A 23,938-nucleotide genomic window follows, 5' to 3' on the forward strand; every position below is an offset into this window, starting at 1 on the left:
CTGTAAGTCACCATCATTCGAGGACTGTCTTCGTTTTGTTGTGTCATTTCCTCGCCGGCTTTTCCGCCCCAGAATCCAATCTGACGCCAGCAAGACGCAACATCAGCGGCGTGTGTAAATAAAAACTCCAATAACCCAAACAGGAGAGGCTACTAGGATATTTTGCAAGGCCTCACGCGATAGTCTGATTACTAACAGATCTGCGTCAGATTGCGGAATTTACTTTTTCTTTCCCGATGAGCTGAGACATCAAATCAAATCTGGCAGCCGTGCACTTTGACCTTTTTTTTTATGAATGGGATTATCACACCACCCAAGTGCTTTCTAAGGCCCCTTTTACTGGAAGGAACCTCTTCAGGTATGTCACCATGTGACGCATGGCTCAGGTGAGGGCATACCTGCGCACATACCTCAGTAAACACCGGAGACGAACATATAATGGTGGGAGAAACAATACAAAGTCGCTGGGATGTACCGAAAAGCAGGGGGACCCCCTTCACGGAGCGGTTTCATGTTAGAAAATATTTGGCGGGAAGGGCTTGAAGCGCATTAACGCTTTGGAATTGTGTCAAGAGGGACAAGCGCTTGTAATTGGGAGAAAATCCTGTCATTTAAAAAAATAAAATATTTTTTTGTTTGGTACTGTTGTGAGGTGGAGCTTCTAATAATGACCCCAACACGTGTTGTATTGAACCGTAACCTTTCGACTGTCTAAAACACTGCGCAGAACGTTCACGTTACCTTAAGCGAAGACACGTCATGCGTCATTCCTGTCTTTCACAAAATAAAAGCACTTCCTGTTAAGTACGCTATTCAAAATAAGCAGTGTTACAGAAGCAGCATTAACTACATTTCTCATGGAATCAAACAAATATCAAACAATTTGCAACGGGTACCATGAGGTCCGCCTGACCAGGGGTTGGGCCGAAAAAAATGAATGCTTGAACATAATTCAGCTTTCCGCTTTCCTTCCTCTGCATCCATCGTTCCATCCAAATAAAGGCCACCTCGTTCCCACATCCGGCCCTTCACATCCATCAGGACAAATTTCCCCATATCTTATCCACAATGGTGTTGTTCTTACAATCGTTTGTAGTCATGGGAACAGTGTTTGGAAATCCAACTGCCCGGTGAGTCATAGGGAAGGAACTTCACATGTACGCATCTTCAGCTCTCATGTGTGACAGTCACAAACTAACCTCTGATGCTCAGAAGCTTGGGGCCCAAATGTGTATGTAGTGTCACATTGAGTGGGACTGAACCACTTTCCTTCCCTTTTGTCATTTCTTTGCAACTTTTGGTTAGTCAGACGTTCCCTTGATGCAACCTAAAAGCTTGTCCAGACCGCATCCACTACTAAGATGGAAAAATAGATAAAAAGGCACCAACATTTAGGAATCTCAACATGCGTACGGGAATACTTCCCCCAATAACTCTTTGAAGGCACTTCCTTTTAAATGATAATCTCACCAATGTGGCACCTCTCACGTCTAACAAATGCGTGTGCATTGAATAGGCACAACTTCACGCATACATGCTGCACATATGCACACAAAGTGTTGGCAGGGGGACTGCCCCCGCTGAGCCGGGATCATATTGCTCAAGACCCAGCTGTCCACAGAGAAGCCTCAGACAGAGAGAGGAGACGCTGTCAGGAATGTCTGCGAGGCAAGCGAGGGGGCGGACGGCTCCATGTGCACCCGGCGGGCCCCGAGGAGCAAAGATGAGTATCGGGTTGAGTCAAACTTTGGACTCACGGTAGTCGGGACGGGACGGCTTTTACCTGGACTGAAAAGTGAAGACAATACAGTTTTGACCTTTTCAATCCGTGACTTGAAAGCGCTCCGATGAGGTCATTTTGAATGGGCGGCATTCAGAGATCTGAAGCACGTGTTGCTCAACTTGCAATTTCCAACCAGTGACTTGACTCAGTAGCATGAACTTCATCCTTAATGTTAGGATGGCTGTATGTAAGTAAGAATATACTTAATAATCTTAAATCAACTCAAATATTTTCAACCTTTGTGACGCGATCCTCGATATATGTCTTCTCTTACCAAAAGCAAAGCCCCAAAAACTGTCAGAGCTCTAACGTGGATGGAGTCCGTAGTCTAGTGACTATATTCTCTCTAGTCTCTCTAGACAAAAAAGATCAAAACTATCCGCGTGGCTGGAATCCACTGGAGACATGTCCTCTGAGGACGTGGATCACAATGGACGATGGGACAGGGAGAATATGCCGGGGTTTCTGAAGTCTGGAGTCTTCTGTTACTGGGCTCCCGAGGGGGGGGGGGGGGGTTCAGTTACCAGAACCTGGCTGAGTGGGTGTGTGAAGCGATGACCAAGAACAGATCACAATAGCGATACGTCTTCCAGCCGGAAGGTTGAAAGAAGGACATCATTCACAATCGAAATATGCCTTAACTCAACAGGCTCTTTGTGAATTGTAATGTAGTACGACTGTACGGACCTGGGAGCTTCTATATGCAGCGGTTTCCACTGAATAAACAGAACCAACGAGAAATAAAAGACAAAACACGGGGAGTCCCAGTGTTTTTAATGGTGAAGCTTGATGCTGCCGCTCGATAGCTCCCAGCAGCTTAATGTCACTCGCGTGACTTACGGTAAGTTACATCAGATTGTCGTTGCAGCGAATAAGGGAGCAACAGGATGAACTTTGGCTGACGGGGAAACGGACGGTGAAGACGGATGGCTGTAATAACCTGTAACGATGACCCCGGGTCCACAGCCCGTCTCAGGCAAAGAGGAAATTAGTTGGCCGTATATGGTACACGGGAGGAAGGCGAGTGAGAAAAGACGAAGGAAAATGAGCACATAATGGGAGGGAGGGAGGGAGAATTCCAGAGCAAAGGATACTGAAAGTATCGCAGGAAGAGTTTGCTTAAGAAGAGAAATGGAAGGTGGAATTCCCCCGAGACACACCAGAGCCAACAATATACACCGGGTGCAATCTGATCAACGGGTTACGCAGCAGGGACACTCTGCCCTGAACAAACACTCTGCTGAGGCGTTGCAAACCTTTCGCTCTGTCTGCATTTATAGGAAAGGGTTTGACATGAACAAAGATAATGTCGAGTCATAAAGTGAAGTCACATGGGAGGGATTTTGCCTTTTTTGTGTAAAGGTTGCCGCTACACAAATCATAAAGATAAAAAGGTGAATCAAATCCCCGCTTACTTTGAAAGAAACCACATATGTCTGAATGATATAATTATGGATTCATTTCTCACTTCCACATTGCTTCGTTTAGAGAGTTTTGTGGGAAATGTTTGGAAAACATTATATTTCACCCGATATCAAGTGTCCAACAGGGACATTAGGGCTTTTGTCAGGGTGAACAACAGGTGGTGCATTGTTCAAAGGCACAGCCGAGGGCGCTTAATCACGGCGGATCTGGGTGTGGGCTTGTGTTTCCGATCCTGCATACCTTCGCTGAGGTGATCTGACCCCCCCCTCGGGCGGGGAGCTCTAAACAAAGGAAACATGAGGAATACACTTCAATGCAGAGGTCCGTTTGTGGTCCTATACAATCCTTCTCGCCTTCAGGAACATCCGGAATATGAAGCGGAGCATCATGTCAGCTTCCATGTCACCGACCAACTTCCAACGTAGTTCTTATTTACTGTCCTTTTTTTTAGCTCTGTTTTCTTTATTTTCCTTAATATTAACTATATAGATGATAAATGTCCCATGTACACTATTCATGATGCTTTCGTCTTCTCAGCAGCAGTGTACACGTTTTTTAGGTGGAAATAGCTGCGGTTGAATAAAGGGCACAAAGAAGAGGTTTATGTGTGAACCGTCACAGTGAAGTCGCCAGCTGTAAATTCAAAACAATGAGGTAAAAAATGGAAAATATAATTAGAGCTGAGCCAGGTGCTAATTATCTGTTACATAAAATCTCAACCATTCTTAATGTAAATGTTGATTAGTAAGTAAAAATACTGTCCAGCGTATTGCAGCTGTGTGGTAGCCAAGTTTCTAGTATATCAAGTTTTAATTTGAACTAAATTCTAAAATCCACCTGACAATCAGTACTGAAATGGAAAAGTCCCAAAAATGAGAATAAACGTCAGCTAAATGACATGTAATGTAATGAGTGTCACCGGTGGAACCGATAATCATCATGATGACTTTGGCCCTTTTAACTGATTAATTGCTGCTGTGCGTTTCATCTTATGACAAGTCAAAATGCTTCCTGTCTGACAGGTGTGTTATTTCAACAAAAAAAAACGGGGATGAAGAGGGAAACTTCAAACAAGACTCATAAAAACCTGCTGCTGCCCAAAGCGGAATTGAAGTGGCTGCTTTGTAAAAAAAAACCTTCAGGAGAAGGAAGTGGGGAAACTGAGGCCTGAAATCAGAGGAAATCCTGTTTGTCATGGCTCAAGGGTCTTTCCCGAGGAGCGGGGGACAATCACAATGGACCTCTCTGTCCTCACCCCGCCCCAAAAACTGAGCACAGTGGCGACCTTTTGCCAAATGGGCTACGGTTGTATCGGAGGTCAACATGAATCAATTCAAGACAGTGGACTCAAAATGCAAAATACATTCTTCAGCAATGTAAACACGGGCATTTCACACCTACTACATCTGCACGGGCCTGGAAAGTGGCAGACTCGGGCCATCAGAGCGGCAGGGGGGGGAACAAAGAGCACCTGTTGTGTGCGGCCGGGTGTCAGTATACACAAAGTACTCCAGAAGGACGAAAGACGAGTCCACCGCCACCTGTTCGCTCAACAGAAATCTGGCACCTCATCCATAAAAAACACCCTTGGTGGTGTCACACAGATGTTTTGTCCCAAAAGAAGCTGAATTTACATCTTAAGTAGAGCTATTGAAGCCTTTAATTAAAAAAGAGTTATAGATTACAACATCTAAAACCATAGTCTTCAGTTTTCACTGAAGCCCCCTTTTTTATTGTCCACCCGTCTGAAAACTGGAAAGGTTTTCCATGAATGCAGAGGAAAATTATTTTAAAGTTTTGTAAATGCATTTGTGCTCTTTGAGCTCCAGACAGCCAGACAGTCCAAATGATATCATTTCCCGTGGACGTCACCTTTAATGAGCGCTGTGCACACAGACACCCAGCAGCATGTTAAGATCTCACACAAACCGCTCAAGCATGGGCGCAGATGTCTGGCTCGGCCCCCATGAGGTTCACAGCTGTGAGTTCAGACCGGTTGAAAGTGGGGGATCGACCCGTGGGAGCTGTGGGAACAGGAGTTTGAGGTGTAGTTTTACACGATCCTGAAGGAAACGTGAAGAAACGACTCCGGCGGGAGAGACGCAGGCCGAGGTTAGGACGTCGTGTTGGAACATTCGATTTGAAAACAGCGAGTGCAGTGAATGTGCATCTATGCATAACAGTAGAACATCTGCACACACACACACACACACACACACACACACACACAGAAGTCTTTCACAGGGGTTCGGTCCACAAGTCCCTGAAGAAACAGAATCCCTTTTCTTCAGTCAACGCTCATCGAGGGCGTGTGTGCGCGTGGATCTGTGTCTGCTATCTGTGCCAGAGGACGAGGGGAGTAGAGGGGGTGGGGGGGAGGGGGGGGCGAGGGCGAGGATGGCGATGTTTGGAGGGTGAAGAGGACGCGGAGAGCGGATGGATTGTTGGGTAATGAGTCACCGGAGCCTCCTTCAAAGCCTGCTCTCCAACCCCTGACGCCCCCTCGGACACAAGAGCAGGGAGGTCCGCTGGAATCTGGGCCCCGGGATGGAAGAGCTGAGCGAGCACAAACACACATGGATACGAGCACACACACATACACACACACACACACACACACACACACACACACACACACACACACAGAAAGACACTTCTTGTCTCTCTAACTAGGGTCAAGATCTCGCCGCAGACAACGGGGACCCTGCAACGAAAAGCTTCTATTGTGGAAAATCTGAATGTATAGTGTGAACAATGTCTTCCCAGAGTGAAACTGTGGTTCATACGTCCGTGTGTATCGTGTGTGTGTGTGTGTGTGTGTGTGTGTGTGGCTTGACATACGAAGGTGTTTCAATTTTGTCCATGTCGGTACCTTCATTATCGTAATAGGAGTTTAAAACAACAACAACAATTGCTGGCCTTCCCGTGGTCACACCGTCTGTGTTGATGCCGGTGATCCCAGTAGCAAGTAGGATGTCTGTATAGGATTTCAAAGACACACACACACACACACACACACACACACATACGTGCACGCACCAGCTGTGACCTCTCGTCACAGCTTTCACTCTCGTGTTTATTAGATCACCGGCAACTGTGCGACGGACGGATGTGAAAGGGAGGAGGGGGGCAGGGGGGGCGTTGGCATTAAAGAATGGCTGTAAACCAGTGGGTTAGCAGGACATTCCCTGACCCAACTGACCAACCCGGTGACACGCAGGAGGGAGACAGGAAGAGCAGCTTTTAAACCTGCGCGAACTACAGAGGAACAGGATCAAACACAAACATAATATTGTCACTTCACCACTATATTTAGGCACCATACGTCCTCTTGAGGCTGCAGAATTGCACGCATGCCACATGGGTCAAGCGACTCACAAATGTGGCGATGATGTCTCTGATGTCTCTGATGTAAGAAAAGTGAATGATCGCTCTCCTTTTGGCCTATTTTCCTCCAGGGAGGAGGTGACGTGTAGACGGGGCGTGCAGCGGTAAGTCCCCTCTGGGCGAGCGTGCGTTTGTCTTGTTAACCTGTGGGGATGGGCAGAGCGCTGCGGCGACAAGACCAGGCAGGAGCTGGAAACCCGCACCGCCGCCATGGTAACAAATCAAACTGTCAGAGGCACAACCGGATAAAAAATGCATTTGGGGGTTTTTCGTAATTGCCGGTTGTTGCGAAGTTCTTAGAACTTTAAAGGATGCTGTTTCGCTCCGCTGCTTTTGGTGTTTCTTTCGTTCCTTTGAGGGAGGGGAAGACAGAAGATGAGCGTCTCTAAGCGAGAGAGAGAGAGTGTTTTGGCAGGTCGTGTCTACCTGTCTGCACAAGAGGAGCGGCCCACATCCTGTTCCTCGCAGTTACATCACATGAAGTGGCTGGTTGGCACAGCAACAAACCAGCGGGGATTTGCTGCAGCCTCAGCAACAAATGGGTCCTCGCGCTGAAGAGTTTTCTTTTTTACAGTACGTTCAGCTTTTCGACCATCAAATGTCAAGTTTAATGGGTTGATAGACGAGGGTTTAAGTTTGGCTCAGACGGAGGAGAACGTCAGGCTCACGAACACTAATGATATTTACCAAATTAAACAGATTATCACACAGTGAGAGTCAAGAGTACTGTGGTCACAAATCCCAAATTCAATCTACATAATTATTGGGTAAGTTATAAACAACTAAATGACATTACAATTTTTCACCAGAAGGCTTTGTGAGAAGATTGAAATCTTAAATAAAGGATTTAAAAACATTTTTTGTTTTAGGTCCACTGGTGGAAGAAACAGTAAGGATTATACTTACATGTAAATACCACACTGCAAAACCAAAGCACTAAAGAGTGGGGACGATGGGGAGCTTAAATTGCTGTTTTGTCAAAAGTGTAAATTAGCAGAAAGACGAACACATTGACACACGATTGATTAGATCTGATGGATTTAACCGTTCCTAAGCACGGAGGATGCAGCGGGCGGTTGTGAACAGCTTGCGGGGCACTTCGGGGTTCAGTAACTGGCTCAAAGGTACTTCAGCATGTTGACTGGGCATCAAAGCGGCAACCTTGTAAATACAACGTGACCTGCTGTACCCTCTGAGGCACAGCCGCCACTGCGGTCGGCCCGTGTGCAGAGATAAAGAGGCAGACGCATGACAGACGTGGCCCCAGGGAGCGCCAGAGATCCAGACTCCCTCCCCTCCGTTCTCTCAGAGACCAGTCCAGACCGATCCTCTGTCTCTGCATATTCGGGCCGGGCCTGAGCTGCAACGGAGCGAAGACCCGGAGGGCGAACATCCGACCCGAGTCCTGCTGAGAGCCAAAACCAGCAGGACACTCCTCGTGGACAGTTGGTCACTTGCTCACTTGGGGAGAAAAGGGATTATTTATAAGTATAATAAGTATGGCTGAAAACCCCTGACAGCTACTCAGCTACTCAAAATGATTTCAGAAGAGACAATTATGGCCATCACAGAAAAGCTTTTCATTTGTTTTGGTGATTACCCAAATTACACAAGATGCGTTTTGAATTGAAAAGAGTGCATGCATGGAGTTTAGATGAGTCTTCTTCCATGTCTGCACGCAACATTCGAAGCAACAGCTATAGTAGCAGCTGGTTAGCCTAGCTTAGCATAAAGAAGTCCACAGAATCAGAATCAGAAAACACTTTTTTGCGAAGAACGTTAGACGCACAAGGAATTTGGCCAAGCGATTGATGCGTAACAATAAACACAGTGCATAAGTCATTCACAATAGAAAATATCAAAATGCACGATTAAATATAGCAAACAAACAGACAAAAAACCCAGCAAATATATTCCCTAAAAGGTCAAACTTGAAATTTCAGCTAGGAGAAACATGCACATGAGCAACATTTTAAAATAGACTGAAATGTGCTTCAGTGTGGCCTCCACCTCTGTGTGACTCAGTGCTGTTGTGATGTTTTCCTCAGCGTGTTCTTTGGCACTGGCGGCGTGCGGTGGGCTGTGTTTGAGCAGTTTACTTCCCTTACTCTTCCAGTACCAGAAGACATGAACGGACACAAACACGCTGGGAAACGGACAAAGGAATGATAAAGGAATCAGAGCAAATCAGGGCAACTGTTACAAACTCACTCATACAAACTGAAAGGAACGTCGTTCGGTGGAGGCCTCAGTGCCTGGAAGATAAACACACGCACACTCTACGCTATGTGGTCTCGTTTGGACTGCTGTCCTCCTGCCAGCCTTACACATACATTCAGACGGCACAATGGCCCAGTGTGCACCCACTCAAAAATCCAGTTTAGCTGCAGAATAGAAACAAACCACGTGGGATGAGATCGCCCCTTGATCTTTGCCCTGCTACCAATGTGCCCACTCTGCTTCTTCAATGGAAAACAAAACATGTGACTAAAACGTTAAGATTTAACAGATTGTTGGAGGAAATGTGGACTGTCTGATTTAGATCCACAGTTAGATCTATCCAGATTATATCTATGATAAGAGTACATCCAGGGTGACATGGTGAGGATATGTTTGGGTCCAATCCCTTTTTTTTTTGCAAATTCCTGCAGACTAGACTCGACTAGAGAAAAACATGAAGCCATTTATGAAGTCATTAATGGTGTGAATTTAACGTGTATAGTGTGTAGAATTGCTGTAGGCTACATTCATCTCGTTTTGACCCCTGGTGGAATAAGGGGGCAGAATGTCTTATATAAGACTTTGTGTTCACTCGGTCAAACATCACAGCAGTTGGCGGTGAGACACACTTGGCAGGAATATGCTTTATTCTCTGAGCATATTTTTAGTTGTTTTATGATTCTGCCTTAACTTTAAGTAAAACAGGTGTTTTTATTGGTCAGAATATGTATGTGGGAAGAGGAAAGCTAAATGTTCTTTATGGAAAAGCTCTAACGATATTTTTGTCATTAGCTGCGTTGTGCTGAAAGTTGCAACTTGTGCTTTCTTTGTAGAATTAAATTAAATGTTGTGTTTGTTTTCAACCAGTTATGCTAAACTAAAAAGAAACTGGATTCTTTTTTCTTTTTACACATGATGAGGGAATAACCCGTCCTCCACCGCTTGGTATCAGATGTTCATTTTGACCCTTGTTGCTATTTGAGCTGTGGAATTAGAATGGGCTACTCACCGTGCTTATTGGCTCGGAGTAACACCCCTATGTGGGATTCGGGTCCCCCAAAGGGAATCCTCAACTTGGCAAAATGATTTTTGAATAAAAAATTTAAAAACAACATAATAAGTAATAAAAATGATCCAAAGCAAACAAAACAATGTCAAAGTTTATCATGACATTTAAGTCAGGAACTACATTGTGTAAATACAAATATCTTAGTCTAATATAGTATGTGATGTAAAGTGTGATGGGTTTTATAAGTAATTCAAAGTGTTCAAGTTGAAGTGTACGTCTAAAAGTATAGAACATAATGAAAATAATCCTCATTGTAACCGTTGATCATATTTAAATCCTGATTACCCGAAACCTTAAATAAATGGTCTCAAGTGAAACACAATATTTTGCTTTGAAATATATTAAAAGTAGAAATAGTAGCATACAATTATACTCGAGTATTAACTTGAGTAAATGTATAAAGTTACTTTCGTCATTTGTTTGTAACCAACACCTGGAAGCTTCCATCAGTCCCAGCTGAGAGACTTTGCACAGATCAACATCCCCCTCTGCTGGAGCGAATCCACTACTGTGGAAACTACTTATGTAAAGGATTTCTGGATGTCTCAAACACCAGAAGATATAAATAATGTATATCACATTATTTATATATATATATATATATATATATATATATATATATATATATATATATATATATATATATATATATATATATATATATATATATATATAGATTTATATGTTGTATTACAAGACATTAATGACAACAAAATGCAGTGACGGGGTTAAAATGTTTTACTGTTGTGCTACAGTACGCAACGAGTATGAATGCAAACATCGGGCGACCTCATGTTCTCTGTAGTTTCGTTCAATATGACAAAAACATCCGGCATGTAGAATCCCACCACATGGCAGTAGAGTACAAAACAGGAAAAGAATGAAAAGAACAAACAAATGAAGGTGTAAATAAAAGCATTCAAAGTCGACTTCCTTCTTGTGCTCTTGTTCTCTCCGGTTGGGCAGATCAGGACTGGAGACTAAAATTCAAGGTTTAAAAACCAGTAAAAACTGAGATCACAGATCTGGTTTTGTATAGCACAACCGTAATGGCCTACTCACACACATGTGCTCCTTCACACACATTCACTAACATACAAATGGACAGACACGCACAACAATGGGAGAGCAATTGTTGTCCCGGGTCTCTGTCCTGCAAGCTGTATTAGATTAGGAAGGTTAAGTTAATCACCCAATAAATACATTCTGAAATCTCTCTTTGAAACGCAGGCCTCCAGACAAACATTTATATATACAAGTTGATAAAAAAAAAAAAAAAAAAAGACGACTCATTACTAAGTGTTAACATCTTTAAACAGACATTTGAAAGTGGTGTGGACAAGGACGCACACACAAACTGTCTTCTTCTATCAGGCCAATGTGTGGACATTATTTTAGTGTATTTTCACCCATTTCACCGGCCCTCTCTTCCGACTGATTGTACGCACTCGTGCCGCGGTCCAGACCGGAAGCAGCGCCGTGATCCCTTCCGTTACAGCACCACAGGCACACAAGTACAAAAGACACTCTTTTTGGCAGTCCGCCCTGCCTCCTGCCCGTTAGCCTTCCTACGTGCCACTACAAACACACACAGTGCTCCCTGTAAACAAGTACTCTGTCCTTTCGGATTATAAATACTGTTTTGGTAAAATCATCCGCATTTAAAGACGAGACGGAGTGTATTTGAGTGTACATCAATAGAAAACGCACAGAATTGCACTGTTGGAAGATATTCCTTCTACATTTCTCTTGTTTTTCCTTCCTCTTTTTGGCTTCAGCATTTAAGGCCCAAATCTGGAGTGGAAAGTGAGCAGGAGAAATCCCAAGTGATGCGCTGCCTGCGATTATAGGGCCTACTGTAGTGTAGGTACTAACAACGCACATACAATTACTCTAACGGATAAACAGTATTGCAGGGAAATATAAAAAAGATACTAAGGAATGGTGAAACATCCTCTTTGTCATTTCGTTTTGCAAAATCATTCTTCATCTTAAATTTCATCTTTTTATTGAAAATCTTTGCAGCAATGCTCGTCTCTGATCCCTCATCTCCGGTCCGAAGTGTGTGGGTGCCGGGCTGTTTCCGTCTGGCTACACTAGGGGGTGCTGCTCCTCTCTGCAGGACGCTGACAGGCGGTGGCTGTGGCTGTGTTTATTGCTTAATTGTCCATGCTCCTCCCTCCTCAGAGGAAACAAAAAAAGGGACAAAGCGCCCCTCTAAAACACTGATCTGTGGTCTCGGCCCTCGTCCGCTGATTGTAGTCTGTGCTTTTTGGAGGGATCTGATGCCAGATCAGTGCTGGAGGGAAGCTCCTCCCAGAGGAGCGGGCTCAGGTAAAAACGTAGTTGAGGAGGAGCTGGGAGACCAGCAGCACACAGAGGATGAGACAGTGGCGGCCCGTTAGCGACACGCTGTCGTCTGTAGCGCTGCGACGGGTCAGCTGACGACTCAGAGCCACCAGGTTCCTATGGGGGGGAAAAGGGTGAACGAAAGGTTCAACAGTGCTCAGTAACAAAATACCACAAAAGAACCATGTTACAATGGAAAACTGGTTGGTTCAAGTTCTGAAAAAATTTAATCATAATGCAATTATAGATATTTCTGTAACAATTGACGTAAATTTGTATGTTCTACGATCTTTAACACTATCCTTACCCTTAACTTAAACATGGCTGAATGACAGCTTCAATTTGAGAAAACTGACTCAAGGTCTGACCTCTGAATCCATCATGCTTCCCCACTTCACCCTGTGTGTGTGTGTGTGTTATCCTCACCGCTGGATGTCCTGCTGGGTCCTCTGTATGGATGTGATGGAGGCCTCTAGCAGGGCAATGTCCTTCACCTCTTTATTGCACCGCGCACACTGGTTTGAGAACCCTGGGGACATAACAGGAGGGGACATAAGACGTGTGCCGTGGCCATTTCATAACTCTGTTGGCTTCGGTTGTGCTCGCGCGCGCCTCACCTTCATTGTCCGAGGACTCGTGTGTGGGTTCTGGTGTGGTGCTGCTGCTCTCCGTGTTTTGGCTGCAGCTGGACGGCTGGCTGCTGGCCTTCCTTCGTTTCCCATTCATCTCCGCCTGGGACAAGGTAAAAAAGCGCCTTGAGTGCAAGTTACTTAAGCGTCACTGCAGACACGATGGACAATGACATGCAAGCTGCTGCAGCAGGGAGGCGGTTCATCTGACAACAAGCGAGAAAGAAAAGATCTGATCGCGCTCGTCAGCCCAAATATCTGCTGCAGCTTTCGTTTAGATGAAATCTCAGCGCCCATCTGTGATGGATGGACGTCGCTCCGGCTTGGCGGCGTGCGATTGGTCAGGCTAACCTTCTGTTGGCTGGCCCAGCTGTGGCTGTAGGAGAGGCCGTTGTGTCGCCTCTGCTTCTTCTCGTGCGTCTGAACCACTCCGTCCTTCTCGAACTGAACCAGACAGCGCTCAGGGTCCCACGGTCGTGTGCTGAGAAACAGGAAAATGTCATGAGCTGCAGAATCATTCACATGTGGATGCATTAATGCGTTAATGTTTCCTCTCCTTACTCGACCGCTCAAGTCTTGTTACACTGACCTAAAATCTAAACCAATAAAGGCTTAACAGTGTGTGCCATGTCCCACGTTTTATTTTGGTGTGTGTGTGTGTTCTTACTCCATGTGCCTGTAGGTCCACTCGGAGGTGACCGGGTCCTGGTGGAAAAGTTGGGAGCTCCAGGGTTTGTCCCCTCTTTCCTTGGCCTCTCTCCGCTGAGCTTCCTCCAGCACAAACTTCTCCTGGGTGGCCCTCAGCTGGTCCCGGTCCATGATGGCGCTGGTCACATGCTGCCAGAGTCTGTCAAGAGCATTTTAAAATGACCCAATCAATGTTATATATTCTACACAAACTAGTCACTTTCTTGAGAAGTAAGCAATTGGGGTTTACCTCTCGGACTCAAACTCTCCCTGCTGCTCGATTTGGACCACTTGTCTCTTGAGGCGGCTGCTGCGGATGTCTGAGCTCGGGTTCCACAGACTCTCCTGTTGGCCCGAGCGCTTCTCCTGGATGAACACCTCGTTGTCCTGGAAGGCAACTAAAATGTTCACGCCCATCCCATCCCACTGCAAAAAACATCTATTGTTTTTGTCAACAATTTCCAGAAGGGGGCTGGAGAAAAGCTCTCACCCAGTGTCCATCCACGGTGGCCAGTAGCTCCTCTCCCACAAAGATCTTCCCGCTGATCTGATTCACAGAGCAGGCGCCTCCGAGAAAAGGCTGCGGTCAAAGTGTAAACACCTTCATTTGGTCTGCTGTTATCTCAGAACGTACGGTATCAATTTCCACTAATCAAGCAACCATCACAGTATACAACAACAACAACAAAAACGCTAGCCGATGTTAATTTAGAAATATTATTGCTATTACTCGTGGAAAAGTGTACCTTGAGTTTGAACTCCAGCTCTGTGAAACACTTGGTTTTCTCACACTCGATGGTAACCTTCCCACCCAGCTCCAGCGTCATAGTGCCGTACAGGATCCCTTCAGGAGGCACACGCGCAGTATTACAGCATGAGGGGAATACCGAATTCCCGTTGGGGATGAAGCATAACATTCCCAGCGGGGACGTACAGCTCAGAAAAATCATTTATGACCTTTTGGCAGTCTGTGGTCAGGAGGTGGGAGCTCTGCAGAGAAGTAAGGAGCCCACCCCCGACCTGCACAGCATGGACCTCTACCCTTTGCCCACGCTTTACCCGTTTTTTTGCCATGTCATCACCATTCATATCTATACAATCAATGATTAAATGGAATAAGTAGGCTATCAATATCAAAATCTATATTTCAGTAACGAAAGTAGCGCAGAATATTACATATTTCTATCCTGGATTAAGACGCAAAGTATCTAGAAATTATTAGTGTAGAAATACCTTTGCAGTGAGCATACGGCATGGTGATGACATACTCCTCGTCCCTGCCCAGGAACAGCAGCCTGGCTTTGCCATCCAGAATAGCTGACAGGGAGTTACCTACAACAGCAGGAGGACAGTTGTGCACCAAATCAATACCACAGCCGCTGCAACCCTCAGACCTGGGATTACCACCAAGAGGCTCTCACAGTGAAGATGGCTAGCTAGCAGCTAGCACTGTTAACAGTGCTGACGGAGCTAACGTTGTTACGCCGGGGAGGATCCGCCGGGGAGGCGTTAAGCCGGGACAGTGTTGCCAACGGTAACCGCCATATGAGCCCAATGCATTACCATGATGGGCATCCAATGACGTTCTCTATTGGTGTGACTTGCAGGGTACTGGTATTGTTAAAATGATACACAGCCCAACCAATGAGCAGATTGCTGTGCTGTTGCAGTACTTTTATTGCATGTGCATTGGTTACATTGGTCAAACAGATTACATATTGTAGTATGCTGCGTACCATAGAACTTGGATTTGGCCAGGATGCTCCCGCTGATTGAAAAGCCATCCTTCCTATTGCAGACATAAAAGGCAGAGATGGGCGGGTGATGGGACACCTGCAAGGGGAGAGAGACATTTGAGCAGCAGTGTGAGAAAAAGAGGTATCAGATACCCTAGCATGTATTCATTTTAGACCCTCTGCTTTTCACAGGTTTGTGCTCTGTGAAGCTACCAATCTGCTTTCACCTGTTCGGCTATGTAGAAAGTGCAGCTGTCGGTTTGGGGATGAAGCCAGCAGCAGCGAAACGTTTCCCCCAAGATTGGGTTGTAAGGCTTCTTCAGACCCTGGAAAGTGCAAACACATACAATTATATTAGTATCAAAGGAAGAATCTTCTGACACAAGGACACTTAATGGCAGATAATCACTGGATCCAAAAGATTAGTTGAGTCCTAAATAATGCATCACCAATTGTTTGGACTCAATAGTTCTGCAGGAGATTAGCGTACAGCATTGCATGAAGAAAGTCCTATAGATTCCTCGTAATGATCACTTTCCAACTTTCAACCCATCAATCTCCTGTGAGCTCCATCAAAGCTTTTCTGCACAAAAAGGGTTGAGCAAGACGTTAGCGGCCCGCTTCCTAACGAGTGAAATCAAGTGTCTCCCAATGTTTTCAGTGCAGCAATCGACCCAGATCAGAAATGCTGTTTCAAGAGAATTTCATATCAGAAGGATGTGAGACCAACTGAGGCAGCGAGAAAATAAATACTAAAATTAAGAGACTATTTCCCAGTGCTCCCAAAACTTAAATTATTCCTATTAATTCAAATGAAAAATAGGTCTACCATATAATTTTATTTTAACTAATAAATGGTCTGAATTTTAATGTGAAAAACACTTTGAAGAAAGGTAATTGTGCGATAGTCTAATTGTGCCAATCTATCATCTTTAAAAACTCTCCACCACAAAAAACAGGGGCTGAATCCTGAAAGCAAGGTTGTCCTGTATTGAGGCAAATAGGACAGGAAAAGGTCAGACAGTACAATATGAAGTAGTCTTACCTTGGGCTTCTTGTAGAAGCCAGACAAGTACCATCTCAACACCTGCTTGATCCGACCATATCCACTCTCCTCCAGTACAGCCCTGTGGCAGGAAAGATGCACACGGACACAATTACCATATGAAAAAATCAGACGGATAGTGAATGCAGGATTCATCTGGTTCCATGTGAACCGAACATGTACCAGACTGTTACATAGCACTGTCTAGGGTTTGGTTCCCCATACGGCCAACAGAAGACACAGAACAATCAAATACAAAATACTTATTCACTGTTAACTTCATTGTAGAAATTACTCCATTAAGAATCAGTTAGTTATTGTTGCAGCGCAAATTCCCCCCTTCTTAGAACTGCCATTTATTTCCCGGAGACGGAATGACTGCGACATGACTTCTTAAAAGTAACAACCTTTATAGCATCGGCTTTAAGGAACACAAGGCTCTACCACATGAAAAATTAATTCCTGACATTACTGAGTGTGAAACTGCCAGTCATTTACATTTTGAATCAAATGCACCCTTGACGGATCTTTCCGGTGCCCTTTCAAAAGTCAGAATACAGTAACTTTAAATACTGACTGCGAGAGTAGATCAGCGTGGTAGTAGTAGTCGGACAGCTTGTCCAGGAAAGAGCGGGGCTCCAGGATGAAGGTGGGCAGCACCACCTTGGACAGGTCCATGCCCGGCCGCAGCTGCTTCAGCAGGCTCCAGATCAGCCCCTTGTTCTCCTCTGACACGGTCTCCACCTGGGACGCCTCGCCGGCCTGAAGTAACACAGAATTGAGTGCAAGCGGATTCTGGTCACATTGACGGCTCTCTGGTCAGAGATGGCACAAATGTGCAAAGAGAAAATGACACGTTATGTTTTTCAGGTTAGAGAATGACACAGTATGCCTCGGTATGTTTCAGAATGAGGAAACTAGGTGCATAAGTACTGTCAACGTGAAAGCGGCGACTCGCCTCAGCCATCTCCTCTGCGCTTTGCTCCACATAGGCTGTGGCCTGTGGGCCTGTGGACAGCTCGTCTGATTGGTCCATGTCGCTCTCCTCCGTCAGCCGTCCGCCGTTCTCATTGGTCGCGGTGTCCCAGTCATCGTGAGCCTCGCGCTCCGATTTGTCTGAAAAGCCGTCCTGCTCCATGTGGTGATTGCCCAGCAGCACACTGTCATTTAACCTGACGGTAACGGATAGGAGAAGCCCGTGGTTAGCATGTTGATGAGCATCCCTGATATCAAACCGCTTGCTAAAGTGTGTCCAGCTTACAAACCTTTTCTGGAAATAATGTAGTAAATTACAGAAAATGAAGAATCACAGGAGCCAATTAGATAGATTGTTTGTAAAATATGGAGAACTATGCGCTGATGTTTGACAGGTTGCGTATAAATAGATTTGAATAGGTATCATAACTAGCTTTTAGTTAGTCATTACTGGCCGATTAATACATTTTAAGTTTTAATGATTATTATTGGCCATTTCAAGCCAAGTAATGTTACATTACATTACAAAACATGTTATTGGGTTTCACTTCACTGCTGCCGAAGCTTTGTTGATTGCTTCACCACCGAGGCAACCTTTAAACGGCTCACGCAGAGCAGAGATGTCGGAGGAACACTGAAATTACCTACACAAACTCACCGAGGCTCTGAATGTCCTTTGAGAATAAAATCTCCTCCTCCCGACTATGATGTGTAAGGCTACTGCGTCAGAGCCCCCATCACTGTAGAAATCTGGCTGACCTGGATGTATTTAGCTAATATGACCCGTCTAGTTGCCAAGACAACCCCAACACACCTCACCAGATCACACCATCTCATCCTTTTTCCATCCCCCCATTTACTGGCTCTGAATGCGATGTGCAAAAAACGCCTGGTAAACAAACAGGGTTTACCTAAAGCACACGCACAAACACACACACACACACACACACACACACACACACAAAGTTGAAAATCCATTATTTTCTCAATGTAGGACACATCGAACCCAGAAGGCAGGTCTGCTGCAACGACCAGATCAAAGTACCAAAAAGAAGAGAAGGGAAACACAGTGAAGAAAGTCCTTCACCAGTTTATAGAGAGCCAGAAGACAGGAAAAACAGGAGGGAGAAGAGGAAGTGGGGGAGGGGAAAGTTGATAATAAGCTAATAGGGAACATCGTGGATCTAATGCTTCAACTGCTGTTCAAGTCAAACAGTGGGTGTTTGTGCACTGTGGTGGGTGCACGCGTCAAAGAACAAATTCAATGGGACTTACAAGCAGACAAGGAGAAAAAGGTTTTACGGCAGATATTTCACAGAACCTCCACACGTTTGATCCCAACAAATACCGGAGTCAGATGAAGGGACACGTAGTGTGTCTCCGCTTATCAAACTGCGTTCAGCTATGGATTTCGGAGCTCAGAAAACCACTCAACAGCTTATTTGCCCAAACCACAATGGAAGGGAGTGTGGTTTTTCAAAATGCCCGAGGGCTCGACGGACGAGCGCAGTCACATTCTCGCGCACTCTGTGGATCACTACCCAACTGCAAACGTTATTTATTAACCCAAACACGCCTTGGTGCGGAGGCAGCTTTCCTTACCTCAAAAGACACGCAGCGTAGAGAAAAACCTCCTCAGGAAACAAAACACCAACGATGATTTCAGCAGTGTTTCACAGCGTCTGTCCTCCTCTCCTCTCCTCTGAGGGTGACTAAAAGAGGTGCAGTTTTGTTCCCTTGTCTCTGGCACACCTGCTTCCTGCAAGTGTATGTGTGTGTGTGTGTGTCTGTGTGGCAATGTGTCGGTATGTGTGTGTGTGTGATTGCGACAGCTGTCTGCCGTCTCTTTCTGCGTGCTGTATGGCTCTCATTCTACTTCATCTTCCTGCTCCTCTGTCAGTCATGTGATTGTGGGGGCGGCTGTGACTGGCTGGGAGATACACAGGAGAGGAGGGAGAGCCGGGATGGATGGCCAGAGGGAGGGTACAGCCATAGAGAAGGGGAGAAGGGGAGGAGGGGATGTCTAATGTCGAAGGCAAAACAGCCGACAAACAGCAACGTGCACTTTCAACAGTGAATGCAAATAACTGGAATAGATTTGGAATGGGGTAAAAAGGGTTTGACAAAAGGCAAACAAGGTTGCATTGCAATTCTTGGTTTGGCCGATAGTTACAAAGCTTTTTTGTCACACAGGTCTCTCCTTATCTAATTTGTATGGTTACTGGCCACTGGCCACCACCTAAGGGTGTGAGCTGTTTTGCAGATTAAATGCTGAGGATTACACCTTTATTAAACCTTTATTCTTTATGTCAATGTTTAGGAAACTATTTCAGTGTGTAAACAATACAATAGCTGGCTTATAGGGGTCAAAAAAACTCATACAACATAAATCCCTGTTTGGAATGCATTTATATCCTGCTTGTATAATCAATACGCTAACGTCCAATGAAGCAGATTTCCAACCAGTTTTACAAAGTGCTAATTTATCCACTCGATGAAGCCTAAATAATGGGAGTTGTCCGACCGGTCAAAGCGCTGCACCCTACATGTCAGTACATGAACACACACACATGCACACACAAACACACGAGCACCGCACCGCCGTGCGCACACACGTACCCACACACACACAGGGGTCAGTATCTTGCCGAAGCACATTTTGAAATGTGGACGGGAGGAGTCCGAGAGCCACCCAATCCCCCGAAGAGGCAAAACGTCACACCATGCTGCCCTTGTTCCAATGCGCCCTGGTAATTATAGGCCACACTTTTATCAAATATGACACCATAAAATGAACAGCTCATTTCTCTTAAGGTCCTCTCCCTCTCTATTTTTGTATCACACATATCCAGTACACACACACACACACACACACACACACAAGCTTCACTAATTACACACAATAGAACAGAGGCTAATTTTAGCAAAAGCATTCTAATTTTAGATTTATTTTTCAAATGCTTATGTTCATCAAAGGTCCAACGCTGGTTGGCAACTAGTTGTCAAGGCATGAATATGATTACTGTCATGACCCGGCTCGAAGGGGATGACAAACACGGGAGAGACACAATGCAAAGGTGATTTCCAAGTATATTTATTTAAGTAAAGTAACTAATCCAAAAGTAAAACAACTATGAGGTGTGTACGTCAGTAGTTTCAGTCATGTCAGTGTGGGTGCTTGATCATGTCGGAGGAATGTTGTGAACCTAAATTAAACGTCAAAAGACACAAAACAAAGGTGCGGACGCTGGCCAGGGAAAACCAGCCCCCTTGGCAGGCAGGAACCATGAGCTCTTATACTGCCAGAACGCCCCAGCTGCTCCCAATCCAGTTGATGGCATTACCTCTGGGAAAGACAGTGACGTCATGACATGAGCCAATAGGCAGGGCCGTCACACCCCCCCCCATAAGATCGGTGTCCCAAAGGGAACACCGACACACTACAACAAATAAAGCAGGACTAGTCCCCCTAGAAAAACACTAAAACGAAACTTAAACAATGCTAATAAAAAATAAGCAACTGACCAGAAAAACAAAAATAACCGAATTACTACAAAAAATTTATAAACAAGAAACCCATCACCCTGCCCATGTTCCGCCCCTTCCCCACCTGTCCTCAGCAACTCTGGTACCTGAGAAGCAATTTAAGACAACAGGCACAGCAAGAACAAGTCACGAGCAACATGAAATGGCATAACTCAAATGTAGACCTCCCTTTTCCGAAATACTAATTCAAGGCAACGGAGCACGTGACAACGCATCTGCAATTGTATTATCGGACCCTTTGATATGCCGAATGTCAAGATCATATCCCTGCAGAAACAGAGCCCATCTCATCAATCTCTGATTCGGACATCGCAATGAACGAAGAAAGGTCAGAGGATTATGATCTGTATACACAACAAGTGGTGCACAACCCCCCACATACACTTCAAAATGTTGCAACGCCCAAACCAACGCTAATGCTTCCTTCTCGATAACCGAATAATTAAACTGGTAACCATTGAATTTCCTAGAAAAGAAGCTCACTGGTCTCATTACCCCCTGGTCATCTCCTTGCATCAAGACGGCGCCTGCTCCCACCTGGCTGGCATCAACCTGGAGCAAAAAGGTCCGATCAAAACGCGGTGCTGCCAGAACAGGAGAAGAGCATAGCACAGTTTTAACGTTATCAAAGGCCTGTTGACACTCCACAGACCACACAAACTTTACTCTGGTCTTCAGCAGCTCAGTAAGAGGAAACACCACAGTGGAAAAATTTCTACAAAAAATCCTATAGTATCCCACCAGACCCAGAAACCGCTGCAGCTCTTTTTTGGTGGTGGGCCGTGGAAATTTTTCGATGGCCATAACCTTAACCTGGACTGGGGCTACACGACCTTGCCCAACTACCCGCCCCAGATAAGTAACAGTGGCCCTAGCAAACTCGCACTTTGCTAAATTAATGGTGAGTCGCGCTTCTTCCAAGCGCTCAAACAGCGCCCGAATGCGCTGCAAATGGGAGTGCCACGTGTCACTATAAATCACCAGATCATCCAAATAAACCGAACATCCCTCCAGCCCGGACACAACTCTGTTCATTAATCGCTGGAACGTAGCGGGAGCGTTTCTTAGTCCGAATGGCATGACAGTATACGAATACAGACCCGTTGGTGTAATAAATGCCGAGATCTCCTGAGCCCGCTTGGACAGAGGTACCTGCCAATATCCCTTGAGCAGATCAAATTTACTCACAAACTTGGCGGCACCAACACTGTCAACACAGTCCTCCATTCGCGGCAAAGGGAAAGAATCTGGCTTTGTAACCGAATTTACCTTTCTCATATCTGTACAAAACCGCGGCGTTTTATCCTGCTTCGGTACCAAAATACACGGAGATGCCCAACTGGCATTGGACGGTACAGCAATATTGTTTTCGACCATGTATTTTACTTCAGAGTCCAGATGTTGACGCTTCTCTGGTGACATACGATAGAAACGTTGTTTTATCGGCTGTGCATCTCCCACCTCAATATCGTGCTCCACCCAATCGGTGCGCGAAGGGACATCGCCGAACAGACAGGGAAACTTGCGCACCAAATTAGTGAGCTCACAACGTTTAGACTCCGGTAAATGAGAGAGCAGCCTATCCAAGTTACTCAGAGATTCTGAATTTTTTAAGCGACCACACAGCAGACTGTCATCCGGCTCAGGCACCCCATCCTCATGTATCAGAGCCATTGAACCCACGGCCAGAGCTGGACAAACCCCTTCCTCGGTCTGTCCTGACCCCATACCACGGCTGTAAAACGGTTTCAACAAATTCACGTGACAAAGCTGTTTGGACTTCCTCCGCCCCGGTGTCGCAATAAAGTAGTTTAAATCCGTGATTTTCTCAATTACCGTATATGGACCAGTGTACTTGGCCTGGAAGGGCGAACCTACAATAGGCATCAATGCCAGGACTTGGTCCCCCGGACTGAACTCGCGCCGCTCTGTATGGCGGTCATAATTCCCCTTCATTTTGCTCTGAGACATTTGCAATTTATCGCGTGCTCTACCACCTGCCACGAACAATCGATGCCGAAACCCGTTCACAAAATCGATCAAGTTCTTGGGCGGCTCAGCATCGACCCAATCATCTTTTAACACCGCCAAAGGGCCCCGCACCACATCCCCAAAAACTAGGTCATTTGGACTGAAACCAGTGCCCTCTTGTACGGCCTCCCTCGCAGCCAACATAAGCCATGGGAGCCCCTCTTCCCAGTCTCGATCCAGCTCAGTGCAATAAGCACGCAGGAGAGATTTGAGAGTCTGATGAAATCTCTCCAACGCACCCTGACTCTGCGCATGATAAGCAGATGACTGATTGTGTTTGATGCGCAAACATTTCAACACTTGACCAAACATATGAGAGGAAAAATTTGACCCTTGGTCACTTTGGATAATCTTCGGGATACCGAAAACCGAAATAAACTGAGTCAGAGCCCGCACCACTGCTTTAGTTGTAATGGACCTTAGCGGGTATGCCGCCGGATACCTGGTACTTTGGCACATCACTGTCAATAAATACTTACTGCCAGATTTAGCACACGGCAACGGGCCGACGCAGTCCACAATCAAATATTCAAAAGGTTGGCTTATGGCAGGGATCGGTTGTAGAGGAGCAGACTTCACACGCTGATTTGGTTTTCCCGTCAATTGACACACCTGACATGTTTTAATATATACCGCAACATCTCTTTTCACGCGCGGCCAAAAGAAATGTTTCAAGATGTTTAGATATGTCTTCCTGACCCCAAAATGCCCACTCTCGTCGTGCGCTATTTTAAGCACCAAAGGACGAAATTTAGCCGGCACGACCAACTGGAAAATAGCATCCCCTACACAGTCACTATTCACCCCAATCCATTTCCTAAACAGCAGGCCGTTGCGCAGAAAATAGCCGCTGGCTGCACTTTTTATCTCCGCAGCCGACAACACACGTTCGAACAATTCTTTTAGGGAGAGATCACCGATTTGCTCCTGCAACAACTCGCTCTGTGGCACCGACAGTGGAAAATTGGACAAGGACAGAGTCTCAAAATCCGCATCACCACGCTCCTCATCGGTTAACCCAGGCTCAGCCTTACTCATTGCGCGTGTAACCACACA

The 23,938-nt window shown here is 45.6% G+C and overlaps 1 protein-coding gene across 5 annotated transcripts in view; it reads right to left on the minus strand.

The window, feature by feature from the left end:
• Positions 1-10,607: 10,607 nt before the first annotated feature.
• Positions 10,608-23,938, minus strand: part of osbpl5 (oxysterol binding protein-like 5) — a 42,469-nt gene continuing 29,138 nt past the window's right edge. For all 5 annotated transcript variants that reach the window (XM_078082787.1, XM_078082789.1, XM_078082790.1 and 2 more), the window contains 14 exons: positions 17,294-17,502; positions 16,908-17,097; positions 16,331-16,412; positions 15,513-15,611; positions 15,286-15,382; positions 14,783-14,881; positions 14,296-14,393; positions 14,040-14,129; positions 13,800-13,936; positions 13,530-13,709; positions 13,214-13,343; positions 12,851-12,965; positions 12,660-12,762; positions 10,608-12,350 (listed from right to left, as the gene is read on the minus strand). In XM_078082787.1, coding sequence (XP_077938913.1) covers positions 12,215-12,350; positions 12,660-12,762; positions 12,851-12,965; positions 13,214-13,343; positions 13,530-13,709; positions 13,800-13,936; positions 14,040-14,129; positions 14,296-14,393; positions 14,783-14,881; positions 15,286-15,382; positions 15,513-15,611; positions 16,331-16,412; positions 16,908-17,097; positions 17,294-17,502 — 1,765 coding nt within the window. In that variant the 3' untranslated portion in view covers positions 10,608-12,214. The remainder of the gene's footprint in view (positions 12,351-12,659; positions 12,763-12,850; positions 12,966-13,213; positions 13,344-13,529; positions 13,710-13,799; positions 13,937-14,039; positions 14,130-14,295; positions 14,394-14,782; positions 14,882-15,285; positions 15,383-15,512; positions 15,612-16,330; positions 16,413-16,907; positions 17,098-17,293; positions 17,503-23,938) is intronic.

Source organism: Gasterosteus aculeatus, chromosome X, assembly GCF_964276395.1.
Source record: "Gasterosteus aculeatus chromosome X, fGasAcu3.hap1.1, whole genome shotgun sequence".
Lineage (NCBI taxonomy): Eukaryota > Metazoa > Chordata > Actinopteri > Perciformes > Gasterosteidae > Gasterosteus > Gasterosteus aculeatus.